General features: G+C 41.9%; 1 protein-coding gene and 1 long non-coding RNA gene across 9 annotated transcripts in view; both read right to left on the reverse strand.

Moving 5' to 3' along the window:
- Window positions 1-20,534, reverse strand: part of ATG7 (autophagy related 7) — a 278,184-nt gene that overhangs the window by 175,368 nt on the left and 82,282 nt on the right. For all 8 annotated transcript variants that reach the window (XM_023218426.1, XM_023218421.1, XM_023218424.1 and 5 more), the window contains 4 exons: window positions 18,887-19,081; window positions 16,389-16,592; window positions 13,920-14,035; window positions 12,110-12,185 (listed from right to left, as the gene is read on the reverse strand). In XM_023218426.1, coding sequence (XP_023074194.1) covers window positions 12,110-12,185; window positions 13,920-14,035; window positions 16,389-16,592; window positions 18,887-19,081 — 591 coding nt within the window. The remainder of the gene's footprint in view (window positions 1-12,109; window positions 12,186-13,919; window positions 14,036-16,388; window positions 16,593-18,886; window positions 19,082-20,534) is intronic.
- On the reverse strand, window positions 2,258-10,669 carry LOC113219777. Its single transcript, XR_003306781.1, has 2 exons — window positions 9,153-10,669; window positions 2,258-8,913 (listed from the first exon to the last, which is right to left on the reverse strand). It is a non-coding gene; the product is annotated as an uncharacterized LOC113219777 (long non-coding RNA).

The raw sequence follows: 20,534 nt of genomic DNA on the forward strand, positions 1-20,534 counted from the left end.
AAGTACATCCAGTTGGGGTAGAAAGGAAGAGAGGAAACAGAGAAGGGAAGAGAAAAATAACAACAACAACACAGGTGGCGAGGAATAGAACAAAAAGGAGTTGCCGTGCACAGGATTGGTTGAGTGAGGGTCCAAACACCACTGTTCAGCAGCCCCAGACGGTTCTTTACTAGGAAACAGATTTATTTTCCCAGAAAATGAAGTAGAATAATACTTGTGTGAGGACTTTCAAATTCACCAAGTTGGTATCAGAAGGCCCAGAATTTAACCAAAATAATTCCAGTTTTAGATAATTTAGGACAGGAAACCCTTCTTCTCAAGCTGATGGCAAGAGACTCCTAAGGGGGTACTTCCACAGGTGGGCTCCCTTCTAGCTAATGCAAAGGCTGAGCTGTCAATTTTCCTAATACACAACTCTTGAGGCCTATCATTTTTTACCCACTCCCTATAGCTGACAAAATAAGACAGAATTCCTTGCACTCCAAGGTCCCTCTGCTCTGGGCACAGCTCATCTTTCCAATTAAATTCTGGATTGAATTTTTCACAAACTCTGTACAACTGCTAAGCTGAACTACAACTTCCCTCCTGAAGATATTCTTGATTTCCTGAGCTTGCCTCGTGCTGAATTCTGTGACTCAAAACTCTTCCTTTTGGTGACAGCTACATATCTAAGTGTTCACCTTCCTTAAAAACCACTCAGCTCAAACACACCTCGTTCACAAATTCTCAATCTACCACCCAACCTAGAAATAATATCTCTACCCTCTGAAATCCTTCTTTTGATCTTTATGCCCAAAATGCCTTGAGGAATAGTTTTGGGAGTTTAAAATTCGTAACAGGCTTGAGATATAATTCTCATACCATAAAATTCAACTTTTAAACTATACAGCTCAGTGGTTTTTAGCATACGAACAGTTTTGCAACCATCATCACTATCTAATTTCAGAACATTTTCATCACCCCCAAAAGAAACCCAGCAATTAGTCCTCATTCTCCCCTCTTCTCAGACACTGGCAACCACTAATCTACTTTGTTTCTCTTGTTTTATCTATTCTGCTTATTTACTATAAATGAAACCACAAATGACTGGCTTCACTTAGCATATTTTCATCCACATTGTATAATATGTCAGTATTTCATTCCTCTTTACTGCCAAATAATATTCAATTGTGTCACTATACCACATTTATTTAGAAATTCATCAGTAGATGTGCATTTCTCTTGGGAATATACGTATGAGCAGAATTACTGGGTCATATGACTGTTTAACATTTTGAGGAACTGCCAACTTGTTTTCCAAAGTGACCACATCATATTAAAATCTTGGCCGGGCGTAGTGGCTCACACCTGAATCCCAGCACTTTAGGAAGCTGAGGCAGCCGGATCACAAGGTCAGGAGTTCGAGACCAGCCTGGCAAACATGGTGAAACCCCATTTCTAGTAAAAATACAAAAATTAGCCGGGTGGGTGTTGTGGTACGTGCCTGTAATCCCAGCTACTCGGGAGGCGGAGGCAGGAGAATTGCTTGAACCCGGGAGGCAGAGGTTGCAGTGAGCCGTGATAACGCCATTGCACTCCAGCCTGGATGACAGAGCAAGACTCCATCTTGGGAGCAGGGGGGAAAAAAATCTCACCAGCCAAGTGTGAGGGCTCCAATTTCTTCACATCCTTGTCAACACTTGTTATTATCTCTTGTAGATTATAGCCATCCTAGTGAGTATGAAACAGCATCTAACTATGGTTTTGACTTGCATTTCTCTAATGACTGGTAATGTCAAGCATCTTTCCATGTGCTTCTTGACCATTTGTGTATCTTCTTCGGAGAAATGTCTTTCAAATCATTTGCCAAGTTTTAAACATTTTTTAAATTGCTGAATTGTAAGTTTGTTACATATTCTGCATAAAGGTTTCTTACCAAATATATCATCTGCAAAAATATTCTCCCATTCTGTTTTTTTTTGTTCATTTGTTTGATACAGCATCTTGCCCTGTTCTCCAAGCTGGAGTGCAGCAGTGTGATCTCAGCTCACTCTAGCCTTGAACTCCTGAGCTCAAGCGATCCTCAGCCTCTCCAGTAGCTGGGACTACAGGCACATACCACCACACTCAGCTAATTCTTTTGATTTTTTTTTTTTTTTAAGAGAGATGAAGTCTTGCTATGTTGCCCATGCTGGTCTTGGACTCAGGGCTCAAGCGATCCTCCCACCTTGGCCTCCCAAAGCATTAGGATTTCAGGCATGAGCCACCATGCTCAGCCTTTTTTTTTTTCTCTCTTGAAGCACAACAGTTTATTTTAGTGAAGTCCTACTTACCATTTTTTCTTACATTGCTTGGTCTTTTGGCATCTTATATAAGAAACCATTGTCTAACTCAAGGTCATAAAGATTTATGATATTTTCTTCTACGAATTTTTACAGTTTTAGCTCTCACATTATGTCTATGATCTATTTTGAGTTAATTTTTTAATATGGTATGAAATAAAGGTCTAAATTCATTCTTTTGCATGTGGAATCCTGTTGTGTCCATACTATTTGTTGAAAACAGTATTCTTTCCCAATTAAACTGTACTGGTTGGCCATGAAGGGTTTATTTTTGGACTCTCGATTCTTTCCATTTATCTATATATCTATCTCTATGTGAGTACTTAACTATCTTGATTACAGTAGATTTGTACTAAGTTTGAAACTGGAAAGTATGAGTCCTCCAATTTTGTTCTTCATGTCCAGGATTGTTTTGGCTATTCTGGGTCCCTTGCATTTCCACATGAATTTTAGGATCAGTCTGAATACTATAATTACTTTAAGAAACGTTTTTATCTTTCTTTCTTTTAGAGGACAAGACACAGGCTGAGCTACTTGTATTTACTCATAGCACAGCGATTTATTCATAAGACAATAAATTATGAAATGAATAAACAAGTAAAAAAAACAATCCAAGGCCTACAAAATTATTCAAATCTGGACTATACAGAGAAAACAGGTCCCACACAAACCACAAGAAAACCTCTGACTTGCCACCATTCATATGCTCTGCATTGCATTCCCTCAATCTTAAAGAACTGCATAAAATTTAAAGAGCAGAGGTTGCTACTTAAAATTAGCACCTTACTTACACACGCATAGAAATCCCGCAGCAATCTAAAATCCAAGTACCTTATGCAAATAAATATATACATACCTGTTGAGAGAGGCCAGGCCCCAACTCCCAAATAAGTTAAAAAGATTTGTCCCTTGCTTGGGTGGAGAAAAATTCACCATGACCTTCCTACTTAGAAGTGTGCAAAGTCTATAAAGCAAAGCATTGCTCAGTATTTTTCTAAACTTGCCTCATCAGAAGCAGCCCCTGGAACTTGATTCAAAAGGCCTGGGGAAAGGCCTGAGAATCTGCAGATTTAACAAGAGCTCCAGGTGGTTCCCATCAGGCAAGCGAGGGAAACAGGATGCTTTGTTACTAACCTTAGTTACACCCTCCTGTGGTTTGCTCTGTACCACTCAGCATCACCTGTTAGCTGTAAATATGTCATGGGATTATGGGTTGTTTTGTTTGCTTGTTTTCTGTCATGTCAGAAAACGGATGGAAGCACTTAGCAAGCCTCTAATTCTTTGTGCATTTTCTAAAAATAGCACCACCACACCACCTAATTTAGCTCATGTTAAATTAACATTTAAATTAAAAGGCTTTATAAAGTGATATCAAAGGTATTTTTCCATCCACACAGGGAACTAAAGCCCCTGCTCAAAGGAAATTTTTGACCTTTTGGATTTAGTCATAACGTGGAAGAAGTCTTACACAGCTTACTCTCAACTCTTGTTTTACTCCTATTTGTTGTCAGTTTCTCCTTATAGTCAGGTAAGCATTAAACTGCTTTTCAAAAAAAAAAGTTAACTCTTCCTGTAATAAAAACGATAAGCACATGACAGAAAACAAGCAAATAAAACAATAACCCATACTCCCATGACATATTTACTTCCATTTTCCTATTTTTAAAAAAATTATCTAAACTTTTAACTTTATTTTAAACAGCCTCCCCTGAATATTGTTTTCTCATTTCCCCCCTCTCCCCACAAGGGGAAAACACTGCCAGTTTCACACACACACACACACCTGCCCCTTACCTACAACTTTGTAGCTAGTAAGAGGGATTCCTCAGAGTGGCCAAACCTTGCCTCCCTCTGCACATTTTAAGATTTCCATTATAATTTTTTTCCTTAGCACAGAAAAATATACAGAAAAAAAATTAAAACGGTCCATATAGAAATTGGATTGGTGGTTGCCTGAGGCTGAGGGTGGGGAGATGAACTGGGAGAAGGCACAAAGGAACTTTTTGGGGTGACAGAAAAATTCTGTATCTCATTTGTGGAAGTGGTAGTTATATGAGTGTATACACTTGTCAAATCATATTAAAGTGGGTTCATTTTACTATATATGTTATGTCTTGAAACGGGTGATTTTAAAAAATGGCTTATAATCTTAATTTTTCAAAACAGTGCAGAAAGGTACAAAATGAAAACCCTAAGTCCCTGTTACCTCCGTTACCTCTCCCTGCAAAATAATCACCAACATTAGTGTTCCGTAGAAACGTCTAGCTCTACAATATTTGTATCTTTGCTACTCCCTGAATATTAAAAAACCCACCTGGGAATTACAGAGCTTAGAAGAAGCCCAATTACCTGTGGTTTCTTGGCTCTAGTCCCACTCATCACCCCCAGGCCCAAAAGGGCCACACGCTTTGAGTGGAAATCCCTGTTGTCAGATGTGGGGCACCAGGTTATAGCTGAGCTTGGCTCACAGGGCCTTAGGAGACAGGACACACTGTCCTCACCGTGGAGAACGAAAACACAGCAGATAGGATGCAAAAAGCAGCAGAATAGGGCCTTTATATGGTCGTTTGGCCTCACTCCCGGGCTGTTCCCAGCTGGACAGCGTGTGGTCCAGCAGGAATTCATTAGGCACACCTGTGCTTATCTAATTAGCTTCCAAAGGCTCTCAGGCAGGAACACCTGTTGGGGCTGGCGATGTGCACTGGGGACAAGGTGTCAAGGGTCCTTTTAGAAACACAACTAGTGTTGGTGGAAGCACAAAATTCAAAAAGCAGGATTTGGTCTGCTGCCTTAAGAAGTTAAGTACTCTGCCCCAGGTGATGCCATCAAGAAGCCATTTTTTCATGGACAGACGCAGTGGTCCTCAAATGCCTAATGTCCCTGGAGGTTTTCGCTCAGTAGCTCTGGGATGGGCTGGGAAATGCATATTTTGAAATGGCTCCTCCGGCGATTCTGACTGAAAGTCAGGTATGGGAATCCCTGGATTAGGCTATCTTCTGATTTGAGACCAAATGACTCAAATTCTATTCCCAGAGCCACTTGTATCACCTCGTCTATTCTCCACGCAGCAACCAAATCTAATCATATCACGCCTCAGCGTTCAGTGGCCTCCCAGTGCCCCTGGGTTGAAGGTCCAAGCATTTCCAATGGCCTCTGCATTCCTGCCTTCTCTGCTGTGCCCCTTCTACTCACTGTCTCACAGGTAAACTGGCCTTTCCCTTCCTCAAACTCTCTGAGCACCTTTTCCAGCCACCGTTTCTGCCTCTTCTATATCCCCCCGCTAAAGCACTGACTTCTCTCCCTTTTCCCTTTCAAATAAACAACTGTTCCCTCCTAACCCTAGAAGCCAGGCAGGAAGGCATGTCCTGGAATAATGTGGAAAATGATACCCCAGAGAATGAAGGGAGAACAGCACTAAAATATACTGAATTCCATGCCTGTGTTCAGGGCTCCTGGGTGTTTTCATACACTGCATCCAATTTTGGCCTCACTACCATCCTGTGACCTTCCTCCAGTCTCCAAATAGGAACACAGGAGGCTCAGGGAAGTGATATGGCTTGCCCAACGGTCCACAGCTACCAAGTGGTAAAGCCAGGAATCTGAATTTTGTTCTTTCTGGCTCTAAAGCCAGAAAAGCAAAGAGGTAGAAAGGAAGAAAGAGGCTAGAGGAATTTAAAGTAAAAAAATACTCCCAAACAAAAACTCAACGCCTAGATGGCTTAACACCTATCAGGTGGATTCAATTATCTTTAGTCAATTATGCCCAGTTGGCCACAAAATAAATATAGATCAGGAATAGAAAGGGTCCTCTTTCTTTCTGGGCCACCCACCCCTGGTGGTGTTTTCACCTAAGCTGAGTAAAATTGGCTTCAGACCCAGGCCTCGACGGGAGGCTAAGATCCAATGCCCAGAAACAAACAGCCATTCTGAGAAAGCACAGTTGCAGCCACAACTGGAACCTGCTGCTTTAACTTCACACTAGCTTCCAGCAGGCCTGGCAATATTTCTAAAGCTTGGAGTTTGCATAAATAAAAACTAACTCCAAACTCCAAATCGATCTTGGATGTTGAAAAGAGTCTTAATCAAGTTCAATGCCAAAATGGAGAGTGTAGCAATTGCAAAACCCTAAGCACACCAGAATGGTCTTTATTTCAGCTAAGAGCTTCAGCTCTCACCACTGACCCACCACTCACTATTAAACTAGAGTCACCAAGGGGGCAGAAAAACCAAGCTGGACATAAGCCAGTGTTTCCTTAGAAAAGCACTGCAGAATGGAGCAAATCTTCCCAACCACTCCCTCTCTACTCATTGCTTTCAGAGCTTTATGAGAGTCTTTATAAATTCCTTTTTAGGAGAGTAGATAAGTTTCCATTTTAATTAAAAGTGAAAGATGAAACCAATATTTACAAGTGTCTCTTTTGTGCCCAGAACTGTGCTAATGCTTAGTACATGTGACTTAATCCATCCACGAATTCCAGGAGCTTATTATATTATCCTCATTTTACAGATATAAAACATGAGGTTCAGAGAAGATATGTAACGTGCCCAAGGTCACACAGGGACAAGTGCTAAGAGCTGCCTCAAATGGTTTTGTAAAATGAGATAGTCAATGTGAAATTAAGAGACAAAGCTGGGGTTCTAATCGGATCTGTATGATCACAAAGTCTTTAGGATGCCTTCCTAAACAGGCACCTCCTAAACAGGACAGCCTTATCCAGCGGATAAAACTCATGGGGCAAAGTGACATCCTTCAACCTATAAAGTTAGGCCCAACTCCTCTTGGGACAAGAGATGCAAACTGAGATGCTTCTGAATGCTGACATTATAATTTATCCTCCAGGGAAACAGCAATCTTGATTCTGCTTCTGGAACCTCACAGAGGAAACTCAGACATTGTTAGACCTATACCCAGATCCTTCCTTGTATTCAGAGGCCTCCCCACTGGAACCAGACTCTACTGCATCCAAATGACTTGGGATACATCCATCACCTTAGATTACCCCAAACACAAATGGAACTCAACACTGGGTGGATCTTGTACCAGTTACTTAACTTCTCTGAACTTCATAGTGCTTGGCACTTGGCAGAGTCAGATTACCTGGTGAGGGGATGGCTGGATGGAAGGAAGGAGATAAGATGAATAGGTCACAAACCGTAACACTTGATACAGTGAAACATGAGGCCTGCCCATTTTTTCTGCTATATCCATCATCATCAACCAGAGAGGTATAGAACCAGAGGGGAAAGGAGGCTCCTCTCCTGGGCTACATCTCAGGAAATACGTTCTTATTGCTTGTCTGCTAAGATTTCCCTCCTCAGCAGTCCATCTGTCCATGTCCCTAGGAGCACAGAGATAAGTATTTCTGAACACAGTAAAGACATTTTTTCAAAATCTAAAGGCCTGAGGATTTGGGGGGCACAGCCTATGCAGAAAGGGCAAATATCCCGAGATATGGCTTGAGATCCCAGCTCCACTTCAGCATGTGAATCAATTAGAATTTTCCCAGGCCAGATCCCTCCCAAGGTCCTGCCCTAGTTTTGGCTTTGTATTACCTTTCTGAAGCTAAAAGAATTCATGAAGCTGAGAAAACCCTGGGGTTGGCAATTCCAAGCTCAGAAAAATGGCATACACATTCAGGGCCTTTTTTTTATTAGTACTTTAGAACCAAGAGTTCATTCACCTAAAGACAAAAGAGGTGCACTGCTTGGTCCACAAGTGGGATAAAGCAGGAGTGCCCCATCAATTACCTTGGTGTTTGGACAACTGTTGTAGCATCACCTTGATTCCTTTTTTTTGAGACAGGAACCCCCTCTGTTACCCAGGCTGGAAGGCAGTAGTGTGATCCTGGCTCACTGCAGCCTCAAACTCCCACAGGTGTGTGCCACCATACCTGGCTAATTTTTTGTAGAGACAGGGTCTCTCTCTGTTACTCAGGCTGCTTTTGAACCCCTGGGCTCAAGCAATTCTCCCACCTCAGCCTCCCAAAGTGCTGGGATTACAGGAGTGACCCACTGTGCCTAGCCTCGTCACCTCGTTACATTCTATGGGGATGTACAGCCAAAGAATTAGCAGGCCAACAGGTTGTTAATTTCTGTCACATCCAGGATCTCTCGCCAGCCAGCAAACCAACTTCCTGGAGTTATCAAGAGTGGCCTGTACATTTTATAAATCCTGAATTGTGCCTCGTACCAAAGAAGCAGAAAAAGGATCTGGCCTTGAAGAGCTCAGCCACCAGCCAGGAAAAATCATTCTTTCTTTCTTCTTCTTCTTCTTTTCTTCCTTTCTTTCTTTCTTTTTTTTTTTTTTTAAGTAAAAGAACACTGTTGATGGGAAGCAGAAAGAACAACACTACTATGCTAAGATTTATAATGAAAAAGTTCCCTCTACAAAAAACAACAGATTCCAAATATAATACAACAGATTATACTATATAATTTCATTTACAGAAGTTCAAAATCAGACAAACATCTCCCACGGTGTTGATAATCAAGGGGTGCTTACCTCTCTATAGGAAGGAGGCAATAATAATCCGAAGAGGTATGAGGCGAGGCATTGAAGGTGCTTGATAGTTACTTTGTTCTGATCTGTGTGCTGGGTATAAGACTGTTCATTTTGTGATCATTCATCACATTACCACTTAATGATGTGTGTGATAATCTATATCTATTCCACACATCAACAAAATGATTTTTTGAAAAATCATTCTTTTTATAGACAGAAATTAGCTTATACTTATTGCTGCCTGCTTGCAGAATCGAATCCACATACATTGTGCCAGAGACTAAAAAAAAAAAAAAAACCCAAAACAAACCCATAAGCCTTTTGCTCACCTGAAATGGTTTTTTAATGGTTTTCAAATTCAGTAAGAGGTTTCTTCAGGCAGAATTTCACTGAATTTCAGGGCCTGGGCCCCCCCTTTTTTTTTTTTTTGGCACTTGGCCAATCTTTGGATGGGCCAAATTCTGCCTGTGGACCCAGAGACAGAACAACTAAGTAATCCTCAGGCCTCCTAGGTCTGACACAGAGGAGAGCAGAGACCCACAGAGCACAGGAAAAGTTAAGGAACTTTCTCCAAATTACACAATGAGTTGCTGGTGGGGGGCCTTGTGATTCTCAGTCCAAGGACTATCACTTTTCTACTACATCTCTTCCACAGGGGCCAATTAATAAAACTTCTCCTCTGGGGAACTGAGAAAAATGAGCCCAGTAAACTTCACTGGTCATTCTTTGCATACAAAGTACACAAAGGAGTTTACCAAGTTCCTCTCCAACAGGAAATCATTTGTCTCTAAGAGCCAGGAAGAGGAGGAGGGAAGTGCTGAGTTTGCAACAGGGCATTGCAACACAGCCCAGTGTTTTTGTGGAAACGATGTTCCCCTAATCAAAACACGGTTGCATAAATGGACTCACTCCACTTAGGAAAAAAAAAGTTGTTTAAAGCCTATAAATGGGGACCACACAACCCTGATTAATTTTTAAAGTTCTTTCTCCACTTTCTTTTTTAGAAAGTAGCTAAAAATAAAGGCTTGAAACTTGAAATAATGTAAGCAAGTAATCACTCTCACACACACACACACACACACACACACACACACACACACTGGGCTTTTCCCATATATGGCTGCGTTATTCTTCAGTCTTTGAAAAGGGCAAATGAAGAGATGGCCAACAACCAAAATAATCCTTCAGACATTTCAAAACGAGGAGAAAACCAGAAGAGTTGGTGAATGACAAACAATTGTGAGGCTCAATGGGGATAAATAACACTGAGAGGGATTAGTTGCCATAGCACTTTAAAAACATAGGCACATGCATTTTGACACTGGGCCCCTTCTATAAAAAGACTGTTTTGCCCTCTGGCCTCAGCACTGAGAAAACTACAACTGCAGTAATTTAACATAAAGGAGTTAAAGAAGGAAACCAGTATAGGGGCATGACTGAAAATTTAATTAAGGCCCGTCTCAGTATAGAGTCTGTAAAGGAGATGAGGGCACATCTCAAGGTCAGAAGAAGGGGGAGACTTGGGAAAGATTCAAATGAGATGCGAGAGCATAAATGGCAGAGGTCAGCTCTGGAGGTCAGCTTCCTTATGATAGATGGTTATTACTGTGTCTTTTGGGTCCTACGTGAAATGTCTCTGTAGAGAAGATGAACGCATGTCCAAAAAAAAAAAAAAAAATGCCACTGTGTGTGGGGAACGGTGGATGGGGGACACATTTTCATAGTGTTTTGTGGTTTTCAAGGCCGTGTCACATGTAATCCTGGACACAAAGTAAAGCACCTGCTTTTCTTGATGTGGAAACTGAGGCTCTGGGAGGCTAAGTGAACTCTACAAGTTCCTTTTTTTTTTTTTTTAGATGGAGTCTCACTCTGTCGCCCAAGCCAGAGTGCAATGGCATGATCTTGGCTCACTGCAACCTCTGCCTCCCAGGTTCAAGCGATTCTCCTGCCTCAGCCTCCTGAGTAGCTGGGATTACAGGTGCACACAACCACGCCCAGCTAATTTTTGTATTTTTAGTAGAGACGGGGTTTCACTATGTTGGCCAGGATGGGTCTCAAAACTCCTCTCCTCGTGATCCACCCGCCTCAGCCTCCCAGAGTGCTGGGATTACAGGTGTGAGCAACCGCGCCCAGCCCACAAGTTCTATTATGGGTAGCTTTGTGCAAGTGGGCTGGGGTCCCAACAAGAAGCAAAATCTCCCAATATGCCTGTCACGGATCTTTTGATTCACAAGACCTTTGAAAGAACATTTGTCAGACTGCCAAGTTTAGGTATGGATTGTGGCTCATCCACTAAGTCTCTGTGACCATGAAGAAGTCATTTCCCCTCTTCTGATTCTTATTCTAAACTGAATATAACAGTGCCATCCTAGCTGGCAGAAGGTGGGTGGTGAGGAGGTAGAGAGAGACAAGCATGAGCTGAGTCACTCTGCTCTCTGCACTCGTCTGAGTCTGTCCTTGCAAATCTCCAGGTAGGACTGGCAGGCACCATCACCATTTCACTCATGGGGGCAGCTGTCACATTACACGAGAGAATACATACATGGAATCTAAAAAAATGATTTCCAAAATGTAAGACTGGAAAACCTCTTCAATCCCACTGCCTTTTTCTTTTTACTCCCTAAGGGATGGAACTTCCTCATGATGCTTTGAATTCTTTTTATGAAAAGACACCCCGCTTTCTGGTGACCCTGCATGTTTCTAGTGGTTTTCCCATGCCTGCCTATGAAGGTTTTCTACTTGGGTTCAGAGTCAATAATAATAACGAACAGCAGCAAAGAAACAGCAGGTATTGTTTGTTGAGAGCCTATGATATACACTGTTGCTGAGCCCTTTCTAGCAACCATCCATAATCCATACAACTACCAGGTGAGGTCAGTATTACTTTCTCCACGTTATAGATAAGAAAACTAAGCCTCAGAGAAGTTTAGTGACTTGGCCAAGGAAGGCCATCTTAATAACGGATAACGCAGGGCTGGGATTTAAACCATTGTATGGCTGATTCCAAAGCATGTTTTTTTCTGTTCCTATTGCATTATGAGGCCTCTAGTCAGTTTACAAAACGCATCAAAGACTCTAGGCAATGCTTCTCGTTTGTGATTTCTTCCCATCACTATCCTGCAGAATGGAATACCTTCCAGGTGGTCAGAAAGTTCTCCCACTGAAATCCCAGCTGCAGGGTAAATGGGTGGATATGAAGTGGGCTGGGCAGATGGAATGGCAAAGAGACCCCACATGCCTTCCCCCTGCACCAAAAGAATTGTGATTTCACTTGCAAATCACTAACCTGGTGAGGCACAAGCCCAAGAGAGGTTGGAGGCTCATTCATCCGATCGTCACTGCTGCTGGCAATGGCATAGCCCCTGAGGACAGGAAACAATCAGAGCTGCTCATTTAATCCAAGTTTAACACATGGCAGGATGATCTAAGCAGAAATCTACATAAGATTCATAAGAATAACTAGAATGCCCCTTGCTGGGCAGTGTAAGTTAGCAAAAAAATAATTTCCATGGGACAAAGGGCAAGAAGAGTAATTTAAAAATGCATGGTTTGGAGTAAGAAAGACCTGAGCTTGTGACCATAGGCAAGTTGCCTAACTTCTCTGTGCTTCAAATCCATCATCTAGAAAGTAGGAATGAGGGAGCTCTGGAGCTCTGATTAATAAATGAGGAATCTACTATACCAATTGCCAGTGCAATGTTTGGCATATCAGAGGCCAATAAACATTAACTCACTTACTATGAAATAGTCTTATCAAATATCACAGAACATTTCTGCACTGAAAATTTGAAGAGGAAAATTTTCTAACCTTAACTTCTTGAGCTGATATAAATGGTAATGAAATGCAGGAAATAAAAGTAAAGAATGAATTGGGCAAAACTAATGCACTACTCTCTGAACAATGGAGTGATACTTCTGTCACCAAAGAGACGTGACACAGGACCTGGTGTTTAAACTATGACCAGGGCAAATGCGGCAGACGGATGGTCAGCGTCAAGGAAGCATAAAGTCAGCTCTCAAAGATTTTGTCCCAAATACTTCCTGTCAGAGGATGGCAATAAACTTAAATGACAGATAGCTAAGATGGATGAGAAAGAGGAAGACAAATAAGTTCTGCTTTTCGTTTATCTCAGAGTACCCATACTAGTTACATATACAACCACAATTTTTAACTGCTGAGGAAAGCTTTGAGTCACACAATAAATAGAATATTCATGTTAATTTGCATATTGACTTTCTGAGAACTGGAAAAATAAATCTTTCAAAAATTCGATTTTCTGCTGCCTGTATTGCAAACAACATAACAAAGTGATTAAACATCGTTTGGAGCCACACTGATTGAGCTAAACCCTGGCTTTTCCATTTACTATGTTAATTTGGCCACTTACTTATCCTCACTATGCCTTGATTTTTCATCAAAACCGGGACTAATAATAATAGTTCTTTCCTAACAGGTTTGCTATGAAGATTAAAGGAGGCCGGGTGCAATGGCTCACGCCTGTAATCCCAGCACTTTGGGAGGCCAAGGCGGGTGGATCACCTCTGATCACTGAGGTCAGAGGTTCAAGACCAGCCTGACCAACATGGCAAAACCCCGTCTCTACTAAAAATACAAAAATTAGCCAGGCATGGTGGCGTATGCCTGTAATCCCAGTTACTTGGGAGGCTGAGGCAGGAGAATCACTTGAACCCAGAAGGCAGAGGTTGCAGTGAGCCAAAATCGTGCCATTGCACTCCAGCCTGGGCAACAAGAGCGAAATTCCGTCTCGTTAAAAAAAAAAAAAAAAGATTGAAGGAGGCAATATTTCTGAAGTGCTTAGACCAGTGCCTAGCACAAAGTAAGCCCTATATAAGCGTTGGAAAAATAAAATAAACCATAATTTGTCCAAAAGGATGCAGAAATGTGGCCACAAAGGAAACGTGCCAAGTTATCTCAGCCCAAAGAACCAGACCTGCTTTTTCTAGTCTTGTGTTTTTGAGGGTAAAGTAGTGAAATTCTCTGAAAAGTCAGACTGAGAAAAGGCCACGGGACACACTGATGAATGACTGCCTACAAAAGCTTTGTTTAAATGCTCATCTCCCACTAGCAAACTCACCCTTCTGGATGCTGCAAAACAGATACCATCAATTCCACAGCCAGGGCTCCTGCAATCATGGCCAATCCTGGACGACTCACAGTACACTGCTGGTCCAAGGTCCGGTCTCTGGTTGACTGCAAAGAAACAGTCATTGGTGTGTGCTGAACGTTCTATTCCATTCAACTCTAGCTGTCTCAAGTATGAAATCCTCTGTGACAAAGCTTTAAATTATAACCAGATGCTCATTGTTAGCAAAGAACATCCAGCTTCAAGTACATCATTTCTTGAGATTATCAAGATAAACAAAATACACAATTTAGGTAACTAAATGAGGTAATATGCTAAAAAGGATCAGCAGCTTAAACAGATTGGGGGATATCAACCAAAAATGAGGGCTTAGCTGCCTCATATAAAGGCACTGCATCATGTGTTCCTTTACGTGACTCAATTCAGTTCTGTGCTTGGTAGTTAAGTGACAGAGACACAGAAAGGAACAATGATTAGAATAGTTCAAATGATTCTGCCCTGCCATTTTAACTAACACCTCAAAGTGACCGTGAGATGGGAGCAACAATTTACTATTATTGCAGCCCTCAGTTCCTATGTTCCTCTCACAATATGGGCATCACCTCTCTGGGTGATTCTAGAGTTTACTACAAGTTTTATTTATTTATTTTTTTTTAATTTTTTTCCTACAACATGGCTCTGAACCTGGTTGCTGGTTCAACCAAAGAGAGTCTAACCATCCCACTCTGGGCAAATTAAAGAGGTTGTTAGGAATATTTTTGACTCTATGAAAATTTTACCTTATGAGCAAATGGGACTTTACTGCAAGGGACCACTAATCGTATTTGTTGACAATAACTAAATAACAAGACCAGCTGAATATTATAACACCATGACAGAGATCATCAAGCCATCCTTCTTCATGTAAGAGAATGGTCATCTTCTGGCCGGGCGCGGTGGCTCAAGCCTGTAATCCCAGCACTTTGGGAGGCCGAGACGGGCGGATCATGAGGTCAGGAGATCGAGACCATCCTGGCTAACACGGTGAAACCCCGTCTCTACTAAAAAATACAAAAAACTAGCTGGGCGTGGTGGCGGGCGCCTATAGTCCCAGCTACTCGGGAGGCTGAGGCAGGAGAATGGCCTGAACCTGGGAGGCGGAGCTTGCAGTGAGCTGAGATCCGGCCACTGCACTCCAGCCTGGGCGACAGAGCGAGACTCTGTCTCAAAAAAAAAAAAAAAAAGAGAATGGTCATCTTCTTTTCTTTATATTGGGAGGACATAAAAGCCAGTCATCCAAAGGAGATATGAGTTATTAAGTGAAAATTTTTAAAACAAAGGAAAAATAGAGGGGAGGTTACAGAAAACATCTCTGCATTGCCTCACTGGAAATGTTTTATCTGTTCTGATAAAGGAACAGCCCTACATACAGACAGACTTGTGTGAAGTTCTGAAAGCCATAGAATCTTAATTTGTACAGTGTAGTCTTGCTGTTCAAAACACTGTCACACTTGACCCACTTTGCACTGTGAGTTGACAGGGCAAGTATTTTTCCCTCCCCTATTAGCACTGCCAGGGAGAATACAAGACACTCAGTTAAATCTGAATTTCAGATAAATAAATTTTTAGTATAAGTGGGTCCTGAATATTGCATGGGACATATACTAAAAAATTATTCATTATTGGCCAGGCATGGTGGCTCACGCCTGTAATGCCAGCACTTTGGGAGACCAAGGCAGGGGGATCACAAGGTCAGGAGTTTGAGACCAGCCGGACCAACATGGTGAAACTCCATCTCTACTAAAAATACAAAAATTAGCTGGGCATGGTGGCACATGCTTGTAATCTCAGCTACTCAGGAGGCTGAGGCAGGAGAATCACTTGAACCCAGGAGGCAGAGGTTGCAGTGAGCCGAGATCGTGCCACTGCACTCAAGCCTGGGTGACAGAGCGAGACTGTCTCAAAAAAAAACAAAAAAAAAATTCATTATTAACTGAAATTCAAAGTTAGCTGGGAATCCTATATTTTTACTTACTAAATCTGACACGCCTACATACCACTCCTATTTTGCAGAGGCAGAAGGAACCTAAGAGACTTTTTGGAATTACCTGGGAGGCAGTGTCAAGGCATTGATGGAATCTGATCTTTAGACTCCTAATTTGTAATATTGTCTTGACTAAGAGAAGCACAGGAGACAATACTGAGTGCTACCAGGGATTAGTCTGCTGTAGTTTCCTCAATAAGCTTTCCAAAAATATGGTTTGTAGCCGCATTTATATTGGTGAACAAGGAACAGCTGTACAGTTGATGACGCCAGTCAAGGTTCATAATGAGATAATGCCATCCTCCCCAAATTGGAGAATTCTTCTCTTTGTTAAAAGATAATATTTAAATAGTCATAAATGAAAGGGCCGAGTCTGTCTGCCTCAGTGCACAAGATGGTGATAGGAAATATTTGGAACTAAAGAGAAATCCACTTACATCTCCTGGGGCCACCACATCATTGCAGAAATAGCAGCCAAGCTTGTAACCAGGGATGTTGGCAAAAAGTGATGAGCCCAGGAGGTCAGCAGATGCCACAGGGTGGTTTGGATACAAGTCCGCAGCATCTTCCTGCTTTGGTTTCTTTAGGCCATGTCTCATGACAACAAATGTGTCAAATCCCAAAGCAGCATTGATGACCAGCTGCAGGTTTCAAGGAATAAAAGAGCTGAGTTAAAAGACACATATATTTGAAGCTGTGGCTAATTCCATATTTGCTCAACTTTTTAAAATTTATTTTTTGCGTGTAAGTGTAATTAGATTATAAAAGTTAATGATGATAAAAGCTACCCACTACTGAGGGCTTACTAAGTACAAAAGACCTAATTATATCACAATTATCATAAATTATCTTATTTAATTTCATTCGAAACTCAAAACAGACCAGGCACAGTGGCTCATAACCTGTAATCCCAGCACTTTGGGAGGCCGAGGAGGGCAGACTGTCTGAGGTCAGGAGTTCAAGACCAGCCCGGCAACATGATGAAACCCTGTCTCTACTAAAAATACAAAAAAATTAGCCGAGCATGGTAGCATGCGCCAGTAGTCCCAGCTACTCAGGAGGCAGAGGCACGAGAAACACTTGAACCTGGGAGGTGGAGGTTGCAGTGAGCCGAGATTCCACCACTGCACTCCAGCCTGGGCGACAGAGCAAGATTCTATCTCCAACAAAGAAAAAAGCAAACAGAAAAAACTCATAACAAACATTTCTTATTTATAGATGAGGATACTGAAAGTCAGAGAAGTTAGTTCTATAACTTGCCCAAGGTCACTTATCTGGCAAGAAGTAGGTGTATAAAACCAAGAAAACACATTTTGAGAATGTGTTCTCAAACACATTCTTTCTACCATTATACTATACCGTCATGTCCACATAGGTTTGTTTTTATAACAGCTTTATTGAGATATAATTCACATACCATATAATTCACCCTTCATGTAGATTTTTTTTGGTATCCCAGTAGCTGGAATTACAAGCACATGCCACCATGCCTGCCTGGCTCTGCATAGTTGGTATTTTGTTTTGTTTTGTTTTTTGTTTTTGAGACGGGATCTTGCTCCATTGCCCAGGCTGGAATGCAATGGCGTGATCTTGGTTCACTGCAGCCTCAACCTCCCAGGCTCAAATGATCTTCCTGCCTCATCCTCCTGAGTAGCTGGGAGCACCAGTGTGCATCACCACACCTAGCTAAATTTTTGTTTTTTTTCTAGAGATAGAGTCTCACCAAGTTGCCCAGGCTAGTCTCAAACTCCTGTGTCAAGCAATCCTCCCAAAGTGCTAGGATTACAGATGTGAGCCACCATGTCCAGCCCAACACATAAATTTTTAAAAAAACATTTTTTTCATTATACTATAACAAATTTTCATAGTTCTAATTTAACTTATTATCCCAAATTTCTGATAATATAGAAAGTTTGAAAAATAAAGGATAAACACACTACAAAAGAAAAAATCACTCAACCCACAGCTCAAAAAATTATCATTAACAGTTTGGGGTATTTTTTCCTATTATTTTCTCTCTTTCCCTCCCATTCTCTCCCTGTCTTTCTCCCTTCTTCTTGCCCTCTTTCTCTCTCCTCTCTCAACAGACAGATAAGTAGATACATAGGAAGACATATAAATATTTAACATAATTGCTATAAAATATATACAATATTGTATCTTCCTTATTTAATATAATGCGGCATTTTCTATCTTATTAAAACTCCTTTGAAAACATACTGTGGCCGGGTGCGGTGGCTCACGCCTGTAATCCCAGCACTTTGGGAGGCCGAGACGGGCAGATCACGAAGTCAGGAGATCGAGACCATCCTGGCTAACATGGTGAAACCCTGTCTCTACTAAAAAATACAAAAAACTAGCTGGGCGAGGTGGCGGGCGCCTGTAGTCCCAGCTACTCAGGAGGCTGAGGCAGGAGAATGGCGTAAACCCGGGAGGTGGAGCTTGCAGTGAGCTGAGATCTGTCTACTGCACTCCAGCCTGGGTGACAGAGCAAGACTCCGTCTCAAAAAAAGAAAAAAAGAAAAAAAAGAAAACATACTGTGAATGGCTGCATACTATTCCATCATAGGTATGCACCATGATTTAGTTCACTATTCCAACACTGTTGGCCCTCGAAGTTGTCATTGACCAAGCAGTGGTGAATAAGACCAAGTCTCTGTCCTCTTGGAGCTTACGTTTCAGTGTAAGTACAGTATACCTTTCAGTGCAGAGTATCTCAAAAGATTATTATGAAAATTAAGCAGTAAATGATACCTATTACATTGAGTGATGGTGTGTGAGGTGAAGACAGAGTCTGAAGCAGAAGCCCTTTGGCACTATGCTACCAGGTCACACAAACCACATCTCTGCTCTGGGGAAGGAAAGGTTAGGGACACTCCTCCCTCTGGAGTGGTGGTGCATTAAATCATAAATCATAATTAGAGACAGTGCCTACCTTTCTCTTGCTTGCAGCAATGACAGCAGGAAGCCACCTGCTCTCCCTGGTGTCCATCAACAGGAAAATGACATCATGGCTTTCAATGAGCTGCTCCAGTTGCTCCACATCTCTGCGGGCTTGCTCCAGAGTGACACTGGAGAAGTTCACTGGATGCCCAGGCATGGGTATGCTCATGTTGAATCCTCTGGCATTCTAGGGAAACACCAGGATGTAGTTATGTCTGGAACAATGGTATAGGCAATATCTCACAGCCCACACTTCCCACAGCTGCCTGCACTTACTTGTGGTCACTTACATGAGCTCTCCCTGTGCACTATTATGCTGCATCCTTCCCATGCCCTCTCTCTTCTTCACCTCTGCATCCTAGAACACCTTGACCTATCACCCCAGGGCCCTGAGGCAGGGCAGGGCAGCAAGCAAAGACATACGGATCTCAGTTCCAAAGTGGAGGGGGCTCATCCTACCTGAGGTAAGGACACTGGAGAAAACTGTGTATCTTTGGCTCTTTCCAGTCATTCAAGGCCAAGAAACTTTATCACAGCACCTTCTGCCTACCCAAGTACCTCTGTTTTTTTTTCTTTTCTTTTCTGTGTTTTGGGGCTTTTTGTTTTTTGTTTTTGTTTTCGAGACAAGGTCTTGCTCTGTCGCCAAGGCTAGAGGGCACTGGCACAATCATAGCTCACTGAAACCATGACCTCTTGGGCTCAAGGGATCCTCCTACCTCAGCTTCCCAAGTAGCTGGGACTACAGGCACACATCACCACACCCGGATGCTTTTTTAATTTTTAGTAGAGATAGGTTTCACTATGTTGCCCAGGCTGCTCTCAAACTCCTTGGCTCAAGGAATCCTCCTGATTCCGCCTCTAAAGTGCTGGAATGACAGGCATAAGCCACTGTACCCTGACTAACTACCTCTTTCCAACTGGGCTATCTCTTCCTATTTGCTCCCAAATTGCCCTCCCTTCTGTTTCCTCAGTGTTAAACATCTCCATATGGAGTGTTCTAGCAAATATAATTTGATCTAATACATTCACATTAGGTTAGAATGACTGATGATCTTGCCTTAATCCTTTCAGGGGTATATTCATTTTAAAAAACCTCAAATACAAAAAACTACTTGCTAACTTAGAGCCAAAAGATCTACTTATGAGTATGTAGATATTTTTGTGGGGCAGAAGGAGTTACAGTGGGTGATGTCAGAGGGTGGGACAGAGTAAGGCTTCACTCTCTGTCCAAAAGTAGAAGCTGTCCAGCAACCTGAGTTCCCTGAATTGGGATTTTTTACACATGCTTTAGAACAGCTCTATAATTTACCATCTACCCCTTGATGACCGCATAAGATTTTGGCATATTAACAGTGAGTCATGTATGGGTGCTAATGAAGCCAGGAACACTGACTTTCCATAAAAGATGAATGTGTTCTAGAATCATAAACTGTACCCTTAACCCTGGTGTACCACTGGCCATAGGGAAGTGTTTGAAAACATCGGCTTTTTCACTCATTTGCCAAAACCCCTCACTTACTGGAAAAATAGCTCAAGGGACAGGGCAAGCAGATCTTTTTAAAAAGAAATATCAGATTTGTAGATTGTGGATATTTTTTCATTATCTTCGACTTTAAACCTAATCTCTGGAATTCAAAAAG

The sequence above is a fragment of the Piliocolobus tephrosceles genome, chromosome 2, assembly GCF_002776525.5.
Source record: "Piliocolobus tephrosceles isolate RC106 chromosome 2, ASM277652v3, whole genome shotgun sequence".
Lineage (NCBI taxonomy): Eukaryota > Metazoa > Chordata > Mammalia > Primates > Cercopithecidae > Piliocolobus > Piliocolobus tephrosceles.